General features: G+C 42.0%; 2 protein-coding genes across 10 annotated transcripts in view; both read left to right on the top strand.

The window, feature by feature from the left end:
• NOL11 (nucleolar protein 11) overlaps positions 1-7,777 on the top strand; it is a 38,553-nt gene extending 30,776 nt beyond the window's left edge. The window contains exon 16 of the mRNA XM_034790283.1: positions 7,287-7,777. Within this exon, the coding sequence (XP_034646174.1) occupies positions 7,287-7,298 (12 nt within the window). The 3' untranslated portion in view covers positions 7,299-7,777. The remainder of the gene's footprint in view (positions 1-7,286) is intronic.
• Positions 7,778-10,666: 2,889 nt separating this feature from the next.
• BPTF (bromodomain PHD finger transcription factor) overlaps positions 10,667-20,949 on the top strand; it is a 94,849-nt gene continuing 84,566 nt past the window's right edge. For all 9 annotated transcript variants that reach the window (XM_034790573.1, XM_034790574.1, XM_034790566.1 and 6 more), the window contains exon 1: positions 10,667-11,527. In XM_034790573.1, coding sequence (XP_034646464.1) covers positions 10,885-11,527 — 643 coding nt within the window. In that variant the 5' untranslated portion in view covers positions 10,667-10,884. The remainder of the gene's footprint in view (positions 11,528-20,949) is intronic.

The raw sequence follows: 20,949 nt of genomic DNA, 5'->3' as shown, positions 1-20,949 counted from the left end.
TAGGTGCAATGGGTTACAGTTGTGCACTGAAAGGGGCAGAAATGTTTGCTGCCTTTCCAATTGCAAAGTCCCAGTCCAATCATTTTGTTTAAAATTTGTATTGTATTGCCTCCTCTTCTTTGCACGTTGTTTTTCTGAGCCTATGAGTTAGGTGATGCTTTGTGCTTTCAGTACTGCTGTGCATTTTGCAGTGTATGATGTGGAGTGGGCAAAAACAGTGCAGAAAAACAGTCATTTCAGTAAATGTACACAAATACCACACAATTCATAGCAGCATCTGAAGCTCCAGGCCCAAAGAACAATCCAGTACAGAACACTATTGGCTGACTGGTGAGAGAGGCTTTGAAAGATCATCTTAACTGCATGGCTCCGGGTTGAGCTCTTGTAATGGCTTGCATCTGGTTGGTTAAAGTCAGTAAACCACTCCTTCACTCCACCCTGTGACAGCTTTTCCCCCTTTGCCTCACAGATTCTATGCAAGACACTACATGCAGCTATAACCTGTGGGATATTTTTCTTACTCAGATCCAATCTCATGAGTAAATACTGCCAGCATCCATTCAGTTTATCAAAAGTGCATTCAATTGTCATTCTACACTTGCTGAGCTGGTAGTTTAATCTTTATTTGTGCTGTCAAGGGGGCCACTATATGGCTTAATGACCCAGGGGAGCATTGTGTAGGTGGGGGTCCCCAAAATCAGTACTGGTATTTCAATATTGCCTATGGTAATCCACCAGTCAGGAAAGAATATTCCTGTTTGCAGCTTCCTGAACAGTCCTGCATTCTTAAAGATTAAAGCATCATGCACCTTCCCAAACTAGCCCACACTGATATCCGTGAAGTATCTCTGGTGAGCCATCAATGTTTGCATAACTGTAGAAAAGTAGTTGTTTCTATTGATGCACTCTGTGGCAAAGTGGGGGGTGAGTGCCATCTATTGCCTCCACCCTCACCCCACAGTTCAGGAACTCCACTGCTGCAAATCCATCCACTATGTCCCACCCAATGCTGAGAATCTCAGTCCTGTGTAGTAGAAAATGATTAACGGCCATGCACACTTGACAATAGCCCCCCACTATGGATTTTCTGACTCCAAAATGACTTCCTACTGACCGGTAGCAATCCAACTTTGCAAGCTTCAACAATGCAATTGCTACTTGCTTCTCCACTGTCAATGCAACTCTAATTCTGGTGTCCCTATGCTGGAGGTCTGGGGTGAGCTTGGTCCACAGGCCCAGGAATGTGACCTTTTGCATCCAAAAGTTCTGCAGCTTCTGCTTGTCATCCCAAACCTGCATTACGATGTGATGCTACCAGTCCGTGCTCATTTATTGGGCCCAGAAGCAGGCTTCACCATCTGCAGCTGCTCCATGAATGCCGCCCTTGAATTGTCCCTCAGCAAACTGCTTGGAGAAATCATCATGTCCACTGTTGTTGCAGTACTTCCTGCAGGTTTGTGAATGCATCAGGATCGCACATCTAGTATTTGCAACATTCATGAGAATAGTGCAGAGCTCTGCAGACTCCATGCTTTTGTCAGAGAGGGCAAACCCCAGAAAGTGCCATGTGGATTTGTAGGATTTTAAAAATAAAGCGTGAAAATTATGGAATTTGGGATGGTGAAAATTGCATGCTGCAAACTTGAGCCCTGGCTCTCAGAGATCCTTGGATGAGAAGTTTTGTTTCTAGAACAACTGAACATTTCCCAAAAGGCATCATGCTAGACAGCCATGCATGTCACACAGGGATACCTACCGGTGGTCCACAACACTTTGCATCAACACAAGCAGTCCTGGGTTAGTATGTATAACATAGACACAAGCAGCTGCATGTGCATGTGTGATATGTGAATTGGTGGCTGTCTGCTGACATAGCCTCTGTTGACCAAAGTTTGTAGTGTAGACATGGCCTTGGTCTAGTACTTGAAATTAATAAAAGCATAGATATCCTAGAATATCAGGGTTGGAAGGGACCTCAGGAGATCATCTAGTCCAACCCCCTGCTTAAAGCAGGACCAATCCCCAATTAAATCATCCAACAGATTTTTACCCCATATCCCTAAATGGCCCCCTCAAGGATTGAACTCACAACCCTGGGTTTAGCAGGCCAATGCTCAAACCACTGAGCTATCCCTCACCCCCTTAGTCCAAACCCCTGCTCAAAGCAGGACCAATCCCCAGACAGATTTTTATCCCAGATCCCTAAGCGGTCCCCTCAAGGATTGAACTCACAACCCTGGGTTTAGCAGGCCAATTCCTTATGGCATTCAGCTGAGGAAATTGATGTAGCTAAGACAATGTAACTCCCAGTTTAGATGCAGCTGTGTCAACAAAAGAGGGTTTTACATTAACATAACTGTCTACACTGGGAATTTTGTTGTTATAGCTATAGCTAACAGGAAAGTGTGTGTGTGTGGTTTTTTCCTCCCATAGCCCTGACAGACATACCTATGCTGATACAACTTTTAAGTAGGCATGTCAAGTGATTAAAAACATTAATCGTGATTAATCACACGATTAAAAAAAAAGTAATTGTGCTGTTAATAATAGAATACTATTTATATAAATATTTTGGATGTTTTCCACATTTTCAAATATATTGATTTCAATTAGAACACAGAAAACAAAGTGTACAGTGCTCACTTTATATTTATTATAAATATTTGCACTGTAAACATAAAATAAATAGTATTTTTCAATTAACTTAATACAAGTACTGTAGTGCGGTCTCTTTATCATGAAAGTTGAACTTACAAATGTAAAATTATGTACAAAAATAAAACAATGTAAAACTTTAGAGCCTACAAATCCATTCACTCCTACTTCGTGTTCAGCCAATTGCTCAAACAAGTTTGTTGACATTTGCAGGAGATAATGCTGCCCACTTCTTGTTTACAATGTCACCTGAAAGTGAGAACAGGCATTCACATGGCACTTTTATAGCCAGCGTTGCAAGATATTTACATGCCTGATGCGCTGAAGATTCATATGTCCCTTCATGCTTCAACCACCATTCCAGAGTACATGCGTCCATGCTGATGATGGGTTCTGCTTGAAAACCATCCAAAGCAGTGCGGCCCGACGCATGTTCATTTTCATCATCAGTCAGATGCTACCAGCAGAAGGTTGATTTTCTTTTTTGGTGGTTCAGCTTCTGTAGTTTCTGCATCAGTGTTTCTCATTTAAGACTTCTGAAAGCATGTTCTACACCCTGTCCTAATCAGATTTTGGAAGGCAGTTCAGATTATTAAATCTTGGGTCGAGTGTTGTAGCTATCTTTAGAAATCTCACATTGGTACCTTCTTTGTGTTTTGTCAAATCTGCATTGAAACAGAACAAAGTGCTGGGTCATCATCTGATACTGCTATAACATGAAATATATGGCAGAATGCGGTAAAACACAGAGCAGGAGACATACAATTCTCCCCCAAGGAATTTGGACGCAAATTTAATTGACACTTTATTTTTTTAACGAGTGTCATCAGCATGGAAGCATGTCCTCTGGAATGGTGGCCAAAGCATGTAGGGGCATATGAATGTTTAGCATATCTGGCACATAAATACCTTGCAACGCTGGCTACAAAAGTCCCATGCAAACATCTGTTCTCACTTTAAGGTGACGTAAATAAGAAGTGGGCAGCATTATCTCCCATAATGTAAACAAACTTGTTTCTCTTAGTGATTGGCTGAACAAGAAGTAGGACTGAGTGGACTTGTAGGCTCTAAAGTTTTACATTGTTTTGTTTTTGAGTGCAGTTATGGAACAAAAAAAATCTACACTTTCATGATAAAGAGATTGCACTACAGTACTTGTATGAGGTGAATTGAAAAATACTATTCCTTAATTTTTGCAGTGCAAATATTTGTAATAAAAATAATATAGAGTGAGCACTGAACACTTTGTATTATGTGTTGTAATTGAAATCAATATATTTGAAATTGTAGAAGAATGTCCAAAATATTTAATAAATTTAATTTGATATTCTATTGTTTAACAGTGCTACTAAAACTGTGATTAATCATGATTTTTTTAATCACGATTAATTTTTTTTAGTTAATTACGTGAGCTAACTGCAATTAATCAACAGCCCCTACGTTTAAGTGTAGACCAAGCTACTGTAGAGTCTAGTAATCATGTGGCCATACTATAGCTGGGGTCCTAGCACAGGCCTATGGCATTCATGCCTTAATATCCAGTCCTAGGTCTGAGCCAACTGGCTGTATGGAAGAGTTTTCTTTCAAAGAAAGATGTTTCTATCCCCTGTACTGTACTGTTATTTACTTTCACAAACCAAAGAAGAGAATGAATGTCCATTTCAACAAAAATGTTTTACTTTGCTGTACCACCTTTCATCCTGAAGGAACTCAAAGTAGTTCACAAGTTCTGTACATGTATATATTGCTAATCATAACAGAGAAAATGTCAGTGAACTCACTTCCCAATGCTCAGAGAGGAGTCCTATATAAATTTTAGTGCACTATACTTGTTGCATGAAAATAGGTATCAGGACAAGTGCTATTTATTATACAGTACTGCTTCTTATAGCAGCCAGAAATAAAGTACTATTTATTTTGTTTCATATACTCTTATAGTTACTTGTAGTTGCATATTAATAAAGTGCAAGTAAGACATTAAATATGCTATTCATAGCATGAAAGCTAGCACCTATGTGCTATGTGTATTTCTCCTTTTCTGGATCTAGGTAACAGTTGAGACAAAAGTTTAAAACCTGAGCTGTGTGAGTTTCAACAGTTTTGGTGTATAGGGGATTCATTAATGCCAACCTCTTCTGATTCCAAGTCACATGGGTTTTTTATTTATTCCTTTGAGTTTCAGGTATGACTTCAAAGCAAATTAAAACAAGCCAGTTATGTTTCACCTGGTTTAGCATCAAAACTATAAACTGGCTCAGGTTCATGCTAAATGTTTAGTTTGGGATTTATAATTAAACAGAACCAGATGCGCTCTGTGGTTTCGGGCTCCATAATTAAAGTTTGGTTCAGATCTTAAAACTTGTGGGCCAAATGCTGTACAATCATTGGGCTTACATTAGGAATGAATGTGGTCACTGTCAAAAGACCAGTTTGTGAACTTTGTAGATGAATTATTCACCATGATACCTACATTTAAAAATCCACTATTCTGCAGGTTTATAAGAACATCAAGCACTTAGATATTTGTTTGTAAGTATGAGAGTTAATGTTATGAAATTTGTAAAATGCATTCTTCTGGAAGGCTTTTTTCTGCTTTGCTTTTAATAATAATTGTATTTTATAAAACACCATTCCCATCCTTCTCCAACCCAACAAGCAGGTTTGAGGGCCTAACATGGTTCTCAGATGGAGCAGCAGGTTCATGTAAAAATAGGCACCTTTTAAAAGAGATTAAATGTTGAGCATAGAAGAGTGCAAATTAAGTACAGGACTGTGATTTAACTGACAACTTTGGGGGTGAGCAGGGTTGTCAGGCTGTGCAATAATTGCATATAGAGGAGATTCACCCAAAAGGTAAAAGAACACAGGAGCATAAGCTGGGTTTGCTTGGTGCTGTAGCTGGACTGTGGAGTCTAGCAAGGTTCTAAAGCGCTGTGCAACAGTACATTTTAAAAAGTAGAACTGAATATAAATGATGAGGCAGCTTAAAACGTGACAAAGGCCTTGTCTACACTGCACAGTTTTGTTGACAAAAGTCAAGTTTTGTCCACAAAACAGTGGAGGTGTACACACAACAACGCTGCTCCTGCCGATTTAACTTTCCTGCTATGCCGACATCATAAACCCACCTCGAAGAGCGGCATAGAGCTTTTTGTGATGAAGTTAGAGCAACTCAATGTCAGTGTAGACATTGTGCTTGCTGGGTGGCGCACAAGGACAATGCCCATCATGACCGATCTGGTAAACCGTTCCTACTCTACTGCCCTGCAGCCACATACACTAGTATGTGCCCCACCTCCTCTAAAGCCCCAGAAATTTTTGAAATTCCACTTCCTTTTTGCTCCTCATGGACAGCTCACATTGCATCTTCCCAGCTGACCCCATGCCGGCTTTCCACAGCAAACGCGCTCCTGCCTGGAGTATACCGGAGTTACTGGGTCGGTAGGGAAAGGAGGCTGTGCAGTCACAGCTCTGATCCAGCCATAGTAACTTGAACACCTATAAGCAGATTGCTCATGGCATGGATGAGAAAGGGCATGAAAGGGACACGCAGCAATGCCATGCTAAGATCAAGGAGCTGAGGCTGGTGCACCAGAAGGCCAGGGAGGCCAATCATCACGCTGGGACGGTGCTGAAAACATGCCGTTTCTAAAAGGAGCTGCATGTCATCCTTGGCTCTGACCCCACCTCCACCGCCAAGAGCCCCATGGATTCTTTGGGGTGACGGAGGCAGCGGACAGCGAAGTCAACCCCGAGGACAAAGTGGATGAGGAGGTTGAGTTGAGGGGGCCAGGTGAAAGGCTCATCCAGTGGCATGGTGAGCCAGTACCTCTTTTTGACTTCAGAGGGGTCTAGCAAGTCCAGCTCTGGCATGCCTGAAGCAGGAGAGGGGTGCTCCGGTAACTACTCATTTTGCTTTGATACTGCACAGGTACGTGAGATAGAGGTATCCTTTATTTTGTTACACGGTGCATGTGGGAGAAGAGATTGAAATTAACAACACATGGCACTGTTTGCAAATGCTTCTCATTCCCCTGTGCATCTGCGCAGCAGGGGCCCTGCAGAAAAGTTTGTTAATGCAAATTGCACACCTAGATTGCCTGGAAATCCTCTGTAGAGATCTCTCGGAAACTTTCCTGCAGGTACTCTGCAATTCTCTGATGAAGATTCCTTGGCAGAGCTGCTTTGTTTCTTCCCCTGTTGTAGGAAACTTTTCCATGCTAATAGGCAATTACTTCTGCAGGAACCAAGGTAGCACACAGGCAAGCAGGATATGGACCCAATTTGAAGCCGCATGCATGCAGGAGATGCACCCTTGCATCTTCAGTTACCCTCAGAAGTGTGATTTCAGCTTGATCACCCCTTGATCGTTCATGGAAAATGATGTCAGTATTCAGAAAAGTGTCCCTAGGTGCTTGTACTGATTCCCTTCTAAAGCCATCCAGACCCTTTTGTCCCATCTTGCACTCCTTCACCCCCCAGGGTGAACTCACTATGTTTAGTGCTCTGGCCATGCTGTGTGCTTGACAAGGGAAGGTGAGAAAAAGATGTATAACTTTTATGATTCAAGACTGTGAGTACACACACAATACTGACTCTGTGTATTGTTTTTTTTTTTTTTGCTTCTGCAGATGTGCCCTTGAGGGACAGCTCCTACACATCGGCGGAGTGAGTGCCTCCGTCAGATAAGGAGGTGATTGAGGAGGAGTTAGATGGACATGTTTTGAGAAGTGCTGCAATCGTCTGTTCAAGCCAATAGCGAGCCTGGAGAGAGACAGTAAATGAAAAACTAGAAATGGATAGCCAGGGGAGGAGACATGGGCAGGAGCGGATAATAGAGAGTGAGGAGCGGATGATAAAACTCATGGAGGACCAAACAGAAATGCTCAGGTCCCTGATTCTGCTGCAGGCAGAACACATGCATGCTTGACTCTCCCTGCAGCCCATACAGAACTGGATTCCATGCCCTCCCCAAACTCCCCACTCATGTTCCCAGCCTGTCTCAGTACCTCTTGCATTCTATCCCAAGGACATTTTCCATAACAGCAGCTGGACTTACACACAGCTGGTGACATCCTCATTTCAGAGAGTGCTACTCAGTGTCATGTCCCTTGTAAGAAATGTGAATCTGTGTATTGCTGTTTAAGAAAAATTTAGGCTTAAAAAGACACTGGTTCTTTATTTGTGACCTACACAAAGTGGTTGCAGCAGAAATTTATACACAGTGGCAATTGGCACATTGGCAGACTACAATTAATGCTCAGGCAGAAATCATTACCAGGGTCATTCAAGGTGGCAAGTAAACAGTGTCATTACAGAAAGACATATTAGTGGGTCTCATTGTCAAAATGCTGCCTCAAAGTCTCCCGGATTCAAATGCCCCCCCATTGAGCCCCTCTAATAGCCCTGGCATCTGGCTACTCAAAATCATCTGCCAGATGAGTCACCTTAATGCTCAACCCCTGGGGAAACTTTTCCCCTTTGGCTTCACAAATGTTAGGCGAAGCACAGCAGGCTGCTATGACTATGGGAATATTTTCCTCATTGATGTCTAACCTGACAAAAAGGCAGCACCAGCGACCTTTTAATCTGCCAAACACACTTTCTACTGTCCTTCTGCACCTACTGAGCTTGTTGTTGAAGCGCTCCTTGCTGCTGTCAAGGTTTCCAGTGTATGGCTGCATGAGCCACAGGACTAAGGGGTAGGCTGGGTCTCCTAGGATGGGCATTTCAGATCTGAAATGAAAGTCCCTGCATGCAGTTTTCTATACAGGCCAGTTTTCCTGAAGATGCTTGCATCATGCACCTTCCCTGACCACCCTGATGTCGGTGAAGTTACCCCAGTGATCCACCAGCGCCTGCAATACCATAGAGAAATAGCCCTTTCTGTTGATGGCCTGGGGCCAAAATTGGGATATGCATGCCATCTATCACCCTGCTGCAGTTAGGGAATTCCATTGCCGCAAATCCATCCAGTATTTCCCACATGTTGCTGAGAGTCACAGTCTTTTGTAGCAGGAGGCAATTAAGGGCCCTGCACACTTGTATCACTGCAACTCCCATGGTGGACTTTTAAACTAATTTGCAACTGAGTGGTTGCAGTCTGCAGTTGCCAGCTTCCACGCAGTGATCACCGCTTGCTTTTCTAACACTAGGGCAGCTCTCATTTTGGTGTCCTTGTGCTGCAGGGTGTGAGCAAGCTCCACACACAGTTCCAGGAAGGTGGCTTTGAGCATGTGAAAGTTCTGCAGCCACTGCTCATCATCCCATACCTGCATCACAATCAGATCCCACCACTCAGTGCTTGTTTCCCGAGCCCACTAGTGATGGTCTACCGTGTGCAGCTGCTCCATGAATGTCAACATAAATCTTGAATGGTTTCTATCCATGGCACACACAACAGGGCAGGCACCACGGCTTCCTGTTCAGATTTGCAGCTCATGAAATACTGCCGGATCAGCCACATTGTGTTCAGAATGCTTATCACAAGACTTGGTGAGCAGTGCAGGATCCATGCTTTCAGGCAGAGATGTAGGGTACAAAGTTTACCGGAGCAGTTGGAAAATGGCACGAAACATAGTTGAAAGCCTTGGAATTATGGGATGGAGAAAACTGCATCATGGGATAGTGATCCTGCCCCCATGCTGCATTGTGATCCATTCCCAGAACGTCTAACGGCAGAAGGTGTCTATTTGCACAGTGGGATAGCTGCCCAAATAGTACACTGCTCTCTCTGTTGGTTCTAATGCACCAACTGTGGACGCGCTCTGCCAATACAAGGCACGTGGTGTGAACATGTACAAGTGATGTAATTACAGCAGTTTATGACCATTGACATAACTTAAGTCAACTTAACTCTTTAGTGTAGACATGACCTAAGAAATATGCATGCCTGAGGCCTGATTTTCTCTTTTACACTGGTATAACTCCGTTGAATGGAGCTACTCCTAATTACCAGTGTTGGAAATAGGATGTTGATGCCGTGATTGGATTCTGCAGTTGTCATACTTCTCAGGCTCCCTGGAAAATGAACGCAATATAGATGAAGCATGGAGCTATGAGATATGTGAGAAAGTACAAAGTGAAAGAAGCCCAACTCCATGCTTTGTACCAAACAAGACTGGAGTGTGGGTACAGCAGCTGCAAATAAGAGATGTAGTTTGAAGATGGAAGACAAGAAAATGCAGACTGGGGTAAACTTTGTAGTCTGGCACTTTTGCTGCTTGGTGTTGGCTGTGGTTAGACATTGTGGGGTGTAGGAGGTTCTTAGCTATGCACACAACAGGGATGAAGACTGAAGATAGAATAGGGCCAGCCCTGTTGCCTGCCTGGTACTGGGCTGTGGTGGATGCAGCGGGGGTGCAGTAGAGCTCCCAGCCGCTACAGGAGGATAACACTGAGGACAGCCCTGCCCTCTGCCTGGTAAAGCTGGGAGAAGCCCTACTGAGGGTGTGTGGTTTGGGTGGGAGTGCTATGACTGGCCTGTGCAGCAATACGGAGGGGGAAGAGCCCTGTGCCTAGGCTCTGGAGCAGGGGGGAAACAGCAGACTGTGGGGATTGAAGCTGGCAAGGGGTGGAGGGATGCCACGTTTTGGACACAGGTATAGAGTAGAGGGAGTCCTGGGGATGGAGGCTGTGTACTGGCTGCGTGAGGAGAGCCCTGCGGCAGGTGCAGAGGCTAGAAAGCTCCAGGAGGCAGAGAGCCCTGGGCGGGGGCAGCCCTGTACTCTCTGTAGCTGAGGTATGAGGAGAGCTCTGTGGTGGCTGCAGCCGTAGGGCCCAGGGAACTTGCGGGAGTCGAGGGGAGCCTCGCGCCCAGGGCTGAGCGCCCGGGAGGTGGGCTGGGGGGCGGGCAGCGTTGCCCGGCGCTGGGGCGCTAACATGGCTCTCCAGCCGAGGAGCTGCCGGCGCCGCAGCGCCACCTGCCGGAGCTCGGCGGCCTGGCAGGTCACGTGAGGCGCTCAGGGCCTGCTGCCGCCGCCGCTTCCCCCAGTCAGAGCGGAGCGAGCCGAGGCAGAGACGAAGAAACAAGATGGCGGCCGGTAGCGATCCGGAGCGGGACGCCGGCAATTCGGATTGATCCCCCGGCCCTCGCAGTTCGGCGGCCCCCCTCCCCGGCCCGGAACCCTCGCAGGGGGGGGGAGCTTCCCCGCAGCTGCCTGTCCGGACTCCGAGCGCCCTCCCCAGCCGTCCCTGCCCCTCCCTTCCCCCCTCGGCCAGCGCCCAGAGATGCGGGGCCGGCGAGGCAGGCCGCCCAAGCAGCAGCAGCCTGCGGCGGCCACCGCTCAGGCGAGCTCCCCGGCTCCGCCCGCCCCACCGGGCCCCATTGGGGGGCTGAGGTCCCGGCAGCGGGGCAGCAGTCGGGGCAGGTGGGCGGCCTCGGCCCAGGTGGAGGCGGTGGGGCCCAGGCCGAGGGGGGCCGGGGCTGCTCAGGCCTCTTCCTCCTCCACCGCCTCCCCCAGAGGGGGCAGCAAGAGGAAGGGAGGCAGCGGCGGCAGCAGCACCCCTGGCGGTGGAGGCAGCAGCAGTAGGGGCAGGGGCCGGGCTGGGGCTGGAGCAGCAGGGGGAGGAGGCGCAGGAGGCAGCGGCAGCAGCCAAGGCAGGGCTGCCTCGTCCAGGAGGAGCATCAGCAAAGTGGTGTACGATGATCATGAGAGTGAAGAGGAGGAGGAGAGCGTGGTGTCCGAAGAGGAAGAGGAGGGGGACCCCGAGGATAACCAGGACTCCGAGGAGCAGGAGGAAGAGGAGATCATGGAGGAAGACGACGACGACGACGACTCCGATTACCCCGAGGAGATGGAGGATGAAGATGATGCCAGCTATTGCACTGAGAGCAGCTTCAGGAGCCACAGCACCTACAGCAGCACCCCAGGTATACTGTCAATGGGATGCACTGTAAACGAAGGGGAGGGCACCCTACATGCTCCCTCTAGGTCTGGAAACGCACATTCCCAGGGGAAGGGATGCCTGCGAGCAGACACAGGGGGAGAGAGGCATGCAAATCAAGTGGTGCTGGCAACCACACAAATGCGTTGAGAATCAGAAGGTGCTTATAAACTCACACAGGGAAGGAGAAATAATATGTGCACAGTAAGGATGCTATCACACACAGAGAGAGGGCTTGCAACTACATAGACGCATGCTACGCCAGAAAGTGTTCACAAACAGTGGCGAAGGACTTGTATAGAGCATCCAATGGTACTTTTATAAAGGAAAAAGAGATGCATGCATACTAAAAGGGTCCTTGCAAATACATATAGACAAGGATGCCTGTTAACATCAAGTTCTTCTTGCAGACACAAGGAAAGGAAGTGCATGCAACATGAGGTGTCCTCCAAAAATTAAACTCAGGATTTGCAAGTGTGCCTTGCAGACATGCATATAGTGTTTAGTGGCCTCAGAACAAAACTAGCTTTACTAGAAGGGAAAGGAGGTGCATTGTTCAAAATGGAGATTGCATTGTTGCAGTTTGGGGAAAAATTCACAGGGCTTCATTGCACTGGTTTAAACCCAGTTTTAATTACTGGTGTGTTTAAAAAAAAAAAAAAAAAAAAAAAAACACACATCCAAACATAGAACTAAAAGTGGTAAAAATGGAAATAAAAGGTGAAGTAGGTTTAAGTCTTCAGAATACTTGCATTTAAACACTGCCTTTATTTTAAAATGTCGCAAACTTTAAAACTTGGTTTATTAATTAGGGGTTTGAGGCTCACTGATTATTTGGATTTACAGTTTTACTATTTTAATTATAAAATGTATTCTTTTTACATCAGTAACAACAAGCTGGTCGTCTTTCAAATTTTTAAACCCTGCACTCCTCTTTTCCCATAATTTGCTTTATTATAGGAGTTTTTGAAGCTTCACTCAAAAATTATGATTTGTCTAGATTTGCACCGCTTTTTATTTATGGTTCTCTTTCACTCTGGTAGAGTTTAGGCTTGACCTTTTTTTCAAAAAAAAGGTCCTGATTCAGGGAGGTATTTAAGCCCAGGCATACATTTAAATTATCTTGATGAATTGGGCCATAGGCAACAAACACTCTGGCAATCTAAGTATTTGGTATTGGGGAGAAAAACACATAGCTTGTGTGAATTTATTGAACTTAATAAAATAGCTGTGTGGTCTTGTACAACTTGTAGACAACTTTTGAGAAGGAGAAGTGGTAGTTCAGGTTGCTAGAATGTGTCATTTGTTTTAATTATTTGTCTACTTAATGGATATATGCAAAGGGGATGTCATTACCTGGCTTTGCAAAACTTTGAAAGGAGTAGAATTTTTTTTGTAAAGGCACCACTTTCGTATCCTAAGGATCCTAAATTCAGTAGTCTTTTAAAAGAAATTGCAAGACAATTTAAATATAATGTAACTGCCAAAGAGAGATCATCTTTTGGAAAATGGATTTTAGTTCACCTGTAGGGATCGTACTTTGATCAGTTTGATGTCTTTCAAATAGTTCTTGTTTAAAGATGAACTCTTGTACCAAGTTAGACCCAAGCACTGAAAGTTACTATTCTGCATTTTCTTAACTAAATGGAAATGTAATAGTTATGTGGGAGCTTTTCATAGTTACCCACCTTCTCCTGCTTGGTCAAGGGAAGAATTTGTTTCCTGACTTCATGCTGAGAAATATTTTGATGCCAAAAATCCAGGTGTAAGATCCATTATACAGAATACAATAGAGAATTTCTCAAGTCCTGAGAAAAAGTACCTAAATTAAATAAATTAAATATTTTGGCAAGCAACTACCTTTGGGCACATGTGCATATTGTCAGTGTATGTGGTATTTAGGTGCCTACTACTAAAACAACAATGCACCTTCTAAGAACTGGTAGAATTATAAATTTTGTGCTTATTTGAGTTTAAATCTAAAATTTAAAAATGTGTACATTTAAAATGTTATCTTTTGAGGCATCACATATATAGACCCCAAACTTGTTGCTGAGTTGCCAGTTGGTGGCAAGAAAAACTGTATTGTAGCCTGTCTGGTATTTTTAGCAGTATACTGAAAGGTTTACTTTTTAAGTTAATTAAATAATTTTGTGTCTTAAGTTGTCTCTCAAATTCTTATCTTCAGAAAAGAAGCAGGTGATGCCTAATGTTGCTTATTACAGGTGATGAATAATAAAGTACCAACTTTTAATTTGGCCAGCTGTAAGTCTGTGTCCAGTTCCTGCTGAACAAATATGTGTATCACAAACACTGCCACTTACAGATAGCAGTAACTGGTATCTTAATCTCATCAGATCCTAGAAGTGATTTGGGCATGGAACCTGAACTGCCCTCTCATTGGAGGTGTGGTCCTATTCATGGTTGCAGCATTTTTGTAGAGATGTGTGTGGGGAAATTATGATGCTGCTGCCTGTGCAGTGCAGACAATTTAAGTACAAGTGTCAGTCAAACACTTCTCACCAGCCATATGTGGACACTTGAAACAAAAATCACATTCAGTTTACATGAGTGAGATACAATTCTAAAAAATTTAAAAATCTATTAATATATTGAAAAATAACATGATGATATGTCCCTAGAGCATAAGAATGACCATATTGGGTCAGACCAAAGGTCCATCTATCTCAGTATCCTGTCTTCCAACAGTGGCCAATGCCAGGTGCCTCAGAGGGAATGAACAGAACAGGTAATCAAGTGATCCATCCCCTGTCACCCATTTACAGCTTCTCGCACACACAGGCTAGGGACACCATCCCTGCCCATCCTGGCTAATAGCCACTGATGGACCTATCTTCCATGAATTTATTTAGTTCTTTTTTGAACCCTATTATAGTCTTGGTCTTCACCACATCCTCAGGCATGGAGTTTCACAGGTTGATCTTCGGTTGTGTGTGTGAGTGGGGGAAGGGGGCTCAGTTTTTTTGTTCTACTGGAAAGTTTGTGATGTCTCTTGAATGTGCATATTGGAGTATCTAATACTTTTGATACTTGAATATTTAAGTTTAGAAAATAAAAAAAAAATCTTAGGAATATCATTATGGCATTGACATAAAGCTTGACAATTAGTGCAGATTCAGTTGTAAGCACAACCATTATGGCTGCTTGTTGCTTCCAAGGATGTGATGTTTTTCTTTTGCTGGGGGAGTCAGCATCAGTCATGTTTTGCCAATCAGCTGGTAGAGGGACTTTGACTAGTTCAGCAAATGTACTGTAGTTTGATGCAATGCTGATCCAAGTATCCCTATTCTATTATGCCTTTGACATCCATTATTTTAGCAAGCAAATTTTGAGATAGTTATCCTTTGTGTTCTGTATTTCAAAACATTGTCTCCTCCACGTGTCCACTCTAACCTTTTACTTTAAGCTTATTATGATGTAATTATACATATCCAATACCTCAGGTACATTGCTTAATTTAAAACCATGTGCTTAAACAAGATGCCTGAACAATTGGTCTCATCCTACCCTCCATCTCTTTCTCAATTATTTCCTCCTTTTCCCACAAAACCCAGGGAAAGCAGTTGGTTCTTGCAGCATGTCTTCAAATCAGGGTTTTGGCTAACTGAGAGAATGAAATGTCAGAATGGCTGACAAATGATTCCTAAGCACTTGATTTGTGAAGAGCCAGAGGACTATATGTACAAACACTTCATTAAATTTCTTGACTTGGATTCCATCAATGTGAAAGTTAATGCAGCTATAAGCCATCATTATTTGCTTCTGAAGCTAGTCACTTTACCAGAGCGTTCTTACTTTTGTAGCAGAATTATTCTATTGGAGAATTATAAGTGTTGCACATCTCTCAAACTTTTTAACTGTTTGTAATTTTTATTGCCTAATATTCTTTTATGTACCAGGTTATTTAAATGAAGGGGAGTTATTTAAATGGAGGCACTAAGGTTTGATATTGAGGTACGTAAACTAAACTTTACTGATTGTGTCTGCTCTGTAGGAATATTCACACAGCACTGACTAAACTCCTAAAGTCTTTACCAAGCATGCACTGGGCTTTAAATAAAACCTGGCATGGCTTCTCTTGAGACAGTCTCTAACTGGTTGTTTAATTATGTAGAGGAGATGTCACCTAGACATCATGCCTATTATGAAGGAACACAAGAGGTGATTTGACAATCCTAGTGAGAAGTTTGTGTAAAAGAACAAGTGAATAGGTTTGTGGCTAATTCTGTTGCATTGACTTGCAGCTTTTACCAGAAAGGGGAGAATTTGTATGCTAGCTCAAGAATCTCTTAAAAATCCATTTAAAATAAAAAACGAAACAATTATCGTCTATTTGCATAAATTAAAAAAAGGCGCATTCTTTGTGTGAATAGTTGGGTTTGAACTCCTCCTTAGCTTATTAGCAGTTGGATATTGTGCCATACTAGCTACCTTGTAAATTTCTTCTAGTTCTGCAGTAAGGTTTCAAATTTGACCTATGATCTCAGTGTCACATGGTATTAATATATAGACAAATAATTATTATAATTGGTCAATATAATTTTGGGTAGATTTTCTTGTTTTTTTATGGAGAAATTTGAATATACTTTATTCTAATTCCTAAATTCAGTTTACATATGCTGAATATAATTGTGGCTCCTCTAATAATAAAATAAAACTGTCAGTCATCCTAAATTGCTGAAAAAGTAGCTAAATTGCATCAATCCTGTAAATTTTCAATTTTGGATCCCTGGGTTGAAATTTTGCTTAGATGATAGGTGACTATGAGTAGCTCTCAGAATGACCACACTGGACTTAGGTATTGGTCTATCTCATACTATTCACCAAAACATTTAAAAGGATGTGGGAAGTAGTTAGTAAACAACATCGTCTTTGTAGTTGACTAGTATTTAGAGGGATCCATATAGTTTTAATGCAGATGGTCAGGTTTATAAGAAACTAAACTTATGTAAAACCAGCATGTATCTGCTTGTTTCAGAAGCAACTAACACCCACTGTTTTTAGAAGTGTGCTGACATCCTTGATGCTAAAAAAAAAAAAAAAAAAAATAGGCCACAATAACTTCAAATTTCATTTCACAGCAGTATAAGTGGTGGGGAGGGGTGTGTGTGTGTGTTTCGGACAGGTCCAGTGGCTCACAAGGAAGTGCAATATTCTATAAATCAAAAGTTGAGCCCAGAAAATGATACTCAAGCTCCAGTCAAAGGACTATATTCTGGTCTGTCTCATCCATACTGTCCTTGCTGCAGTTCTACAAACAATTTGGTGTGTGGTATTTTATAGGAAGCTGGTACAATGTCTGTGTCTAATCTTGATTTCTTTTCCAAGAAATAGAAGTAAACTGAAAAAAGGTGCACATCTTGCACAGCAACATCCAAACTGGTTCCATAGTTGTGAGTAGAGCTGGTCAGAAATTTTCTGACTGAATGTTTTTGTGTCGGAAAATGCTGATTTGTTGAAACTGAACCATTTTTTGGAAACATATCTCGGTGTATGAAATTTCATTCTGAAAGAAAAATTGAAAATTTTTTTTTGATGACATTGAAATGTTCCATTTTGTCCTCTTTGGAATAGAATGATTTTCCCTTTCTAAATGACTATTTTTGTTTTTTATTATATAATATAAAAATGTGAAATAAAAATGAATGACCCAAAACAATCTTTTAAAAATCATTTTACAGGAAATCTTAGGGTTATTTTTGTTTGTTTGTTTTTCTTTCCATTTTGGAACAAAAAAACCCTTCAAAATTGCAATTTTTCCTGGAAATACAAAATCCAGTTTCTGCCTAGCTCTAGTTGTATCATCTGCTCAAACTATAGAAAAGTTCTGTGGCACAGCACTTTTATCTGAAACTTGGGTAACTCAAAATAAAATATAGTGTAGCAATCAACTAATCTTTAAAACTGCCTCTTTTTTTTCACATCTGTTAAAAACAAATATTTTTAAAAAGGCTCTCTTTGACTAAGCTTGGCATATTGAGCTGAGGAGAGTCCCTGTTTCTAGGGAACCCTCATGCCTCTAGAGCAGCACATTATTAATTGGGAATAAACCTCCATGTCGAAGATGCTGTGTTCAGGCCCTAAATCTGGAAGAAAATCCAGTTTTTATTTTAGCACATAACTAGTCTGGGTTATGTATGAATTACATTGTTTGAAAGATTCTGTGGGAACTGTCACCAGATACAAACACGTAATCTCTCCTCTTCTTGGCTGCAAAACTCTGCTAAAATCTGAATACTGAATTATGGGTTTGGGGTTGGTTGTTTTTTTTGTACAACGTGATGAGGTCCGTATCCTAAACAGGACAGGGAACATCCTTTTGTTCCCTGTGCTCTTTTATGTGTCTCCTGACCTCTGCAAAAGGTGACGATGTAACAAAAAACTCTGAACTGAGGTCTTGGCAGGTAAGTGAAGAAGAATTATAATTCATTACTTACATTTTAGCTGGCCTGGCTTTTCCTATTGGCAGTTTTTGGAGGAGAGCAACTAAACTTAGTTGAGAGCTTTCTGGGCTAACAGATGCTGAAAGCAGCTCCTATTGGTCTCGAGATCATGTTTGGTCAATTTAAGGCATGGCAGTAACTGTCTCTGGTGGAAGTAGAGTTTAAACCTTCCCTTGATTTCTGATTGGAATTCAGGTTGTTGGTTCTTTATAACTTTCAAATTGGTTTTGGACTTGGCTAGCTGAGAGATTGCTTCTCCTTGTGTGGTGCTTCTGCATTTGTGGTTAGCTGGAATACTCAGTTTAAACAAGAGGGGGCTTCTGAAAAGGCCTTTTCCATGAAGGTCTCCCCCATTGGAGTTTGTTTCTTTCCTGCCCACCAGAGCCCATCTTTAACTTTCAGGACCTGCTGCAAAGGCCATCTGTTTTAATACATTTAAAGTGGCAGAATATGGGATATAAGGTACAGCTTGGTTTTTTGATTATCAGGTGAATAATTGAATAATGTACTCTGTATTGTATTTGTTTTACAATTAAAATACACAATAATTAACTAGAAAAGTGCCCACAGACCTAATGGGTGCATATTGTGGGTTATAAAATAAAAGAAATAGGGATAAGAATGGGCACAATGACCCAGATATATGCAGTGTAGTTGTAGCTGTGTTGGTCCCAGGATATTAGAGGGACAAGTGGGTGAGGTAGTAGTGGGTGAGGTAGTATCTTTTCTTGGACCAACTTCTGTTGGTGAGAGAGACAAGCTTTCAAGCTACTCTTCAGGTCTAGAAAAGGCACTCCCAGCGTCACAGCAAAATGCAAGGTGTGCAACACATTGTTTAGCAGCGTAAGTAGTCAGCATATTTTGTAAGGGACCATCCAGGGTAGAGTGGCCTGTTAACACCTCTGTAGTCATAGGAGAAAAAGAGAGAGTTCATGATTTTTAGTGTCTAAGCAGAGTGATGAATTTAAGCTCCTAGGCTCATCTTTTGAAAGTGTTGTGCAGGTTTCCTTTGAGGATGAAGACTGATAGGTCAGATATAGAGCGATCGCTTTGTGAAAAGTGTTCACCCAAAGGTGATAGTTTTTTTTTTTTTTGTCTTTTATTATTTTTGTGTGTGAGTTCATTCGAGAGCGTAATGAATGTCTGGTGTCACTGACATAGTTGTTACTGGGGCATTTAGTGCACTGGATGAGATACACTGCATATGTGGGATCCATGAACCTTGAAAGGTGTGTTGTGGGTGTTCGTGGGAAAAGCAGTTGGGGAGAGAAAATTCTAAAGGATCTTGTAAAGTCAATTGTGGGCTTGAAAAACCTTTGAATGCCCTCTTTAAATAAATATTAGTTAAATTTTCCTGTTATTGGAATGCAGATTTCTAAAGTCCCAAATCTATGCACAGTTAGTATGGAGTTACGTGTTATCTAATATCTAGTTTTCTGGGTTGAATCCAGCCCAAGTAAGCAGTGACCAAAATTGTTGGCTGCTTGCTAATTGTTCATTGTAAAATGAGTTTGATCTCTGTTCCATTCCTGTTGGTGAATTTTGTGATATAGATGTTTGTCCATCAAAGTTGGTACTAATGAATAGCCTTGATGATGATCCTTGTCATTTTTGCTGAGATCAAGTGGTAGAGATTGCCCCTTTATTCCTAGATCTGACCTGGATGTCAGGGTGTGGGTTGGTGAAATACATTATACTGGTAAAAGTTCCTTCCTACCAGTATAATTGTATACACAATAAGGGGTTGCACTAATTTAATAACATTTTTAATCCGGTTAAATTGATGTGAAAATTGTAGACAAGCCTTTGGAGATGGGGCTTTAGGATGCAAAGTTTGGACTGGTTTGTATCTAGAGTTTTTGTTTGGACCCATCTCTGCTAACGATATATTAATCTTATCATTGGAGCATTTCTGTGAAAGGAAATAGCATAAAAGGGCTCTTTCTATTTGAAATAAGAGAGAAAACCATTTGAAATTGTCTGTTAGTCTTTAAGGTGCCACTGGACTCCTTGTTTTTGTGGATACAGACTAACACTGCTACCCCCGATACTTGAAATTGTCTTGTTTCAGACCAGCTATGTGGCCTGAGTTTTTTTTTTTTTTTTTTTTTTTCCTCAAGACATTTTTGTATGGTAAATCTTAGAACTCTTAGGATCAGTTTTGAATAGATTTCTGTGGGTATAGAAAAAATCTGAATATTTGAAGATTTACTTCATTTGCAAATAATGGTAGTGCAAAACTAAGCTTTATAGTTCAGCTGTGGATGTGGTGTTGCATGTCTCACATTTACTGTCAGTCTTCTTGATTCTGTCTAATGATTCCATCTAAAAAAAGTCATACAGACCTTTTGCATTAAGGAAATCTTTCAGTGGAAGATTGCTGCTTTGATTTGTACCCTCTGCTTAGTCTTATTAATTGTCGATGTTTGGTACAACAAGCATTCCTCAAGAGATTGAGGTTGAGATATAATTGGAGAAAAGTAATTGTGAATTTCTCTTGAGATGTGTCACTTTTAAGGAAAATTATAATGGTCATCTTAGGTTGCTCAGCATATTTGCCTTTTGGGTAATTGGTATAAAATGTATTATCTGAAGGACCAAAAAAAACCTGTCAAAAAGTTATCCTCGCATATACTTTTTATGTTTAGATCTTTTATGGCCAGGCAGAATTTCTTGTTCTTTTCAGCTGCTCAGTCCTACTTTGCAAAGGGGTGCTTTCTAACATAAAATTCCAATGGCTAACTTCACTAGGTGACAACAAAGGTAGCAAACACGTTTTACTGTCATACAGTCCTATACTATAGGAATTGCTAGCTGATGCTAATCAAACCTTAGCGCAAGCCAGCTAACAAACTTTTTTTCTGTGTCTGCCACTCCAATGACAGTCCCGGGTTCCTCTCATACATTATTCATACCAAAGGTTGTGAGGATCGAGCTTCTACAT

Source organism: Trachemys scripta, chromosome 14 (assembly GCF_013100865.1).
Source record: "Trachemys scripta elegans isolate TJP31775 chromosome 14, CAS_Tse_1.0, whole genome shotgun sequence".
Taxonomy (NCBI): Eukaryota; Metazoa; Chordata; order Testudines; family Emydidae; genus Trachemys; species Trachemys scripta.
The sequence above is the reverse complement of the archived record's forward strand: the minus strand, read 5'-3'. Positions and strand labels throughout refer to the sequence as shown.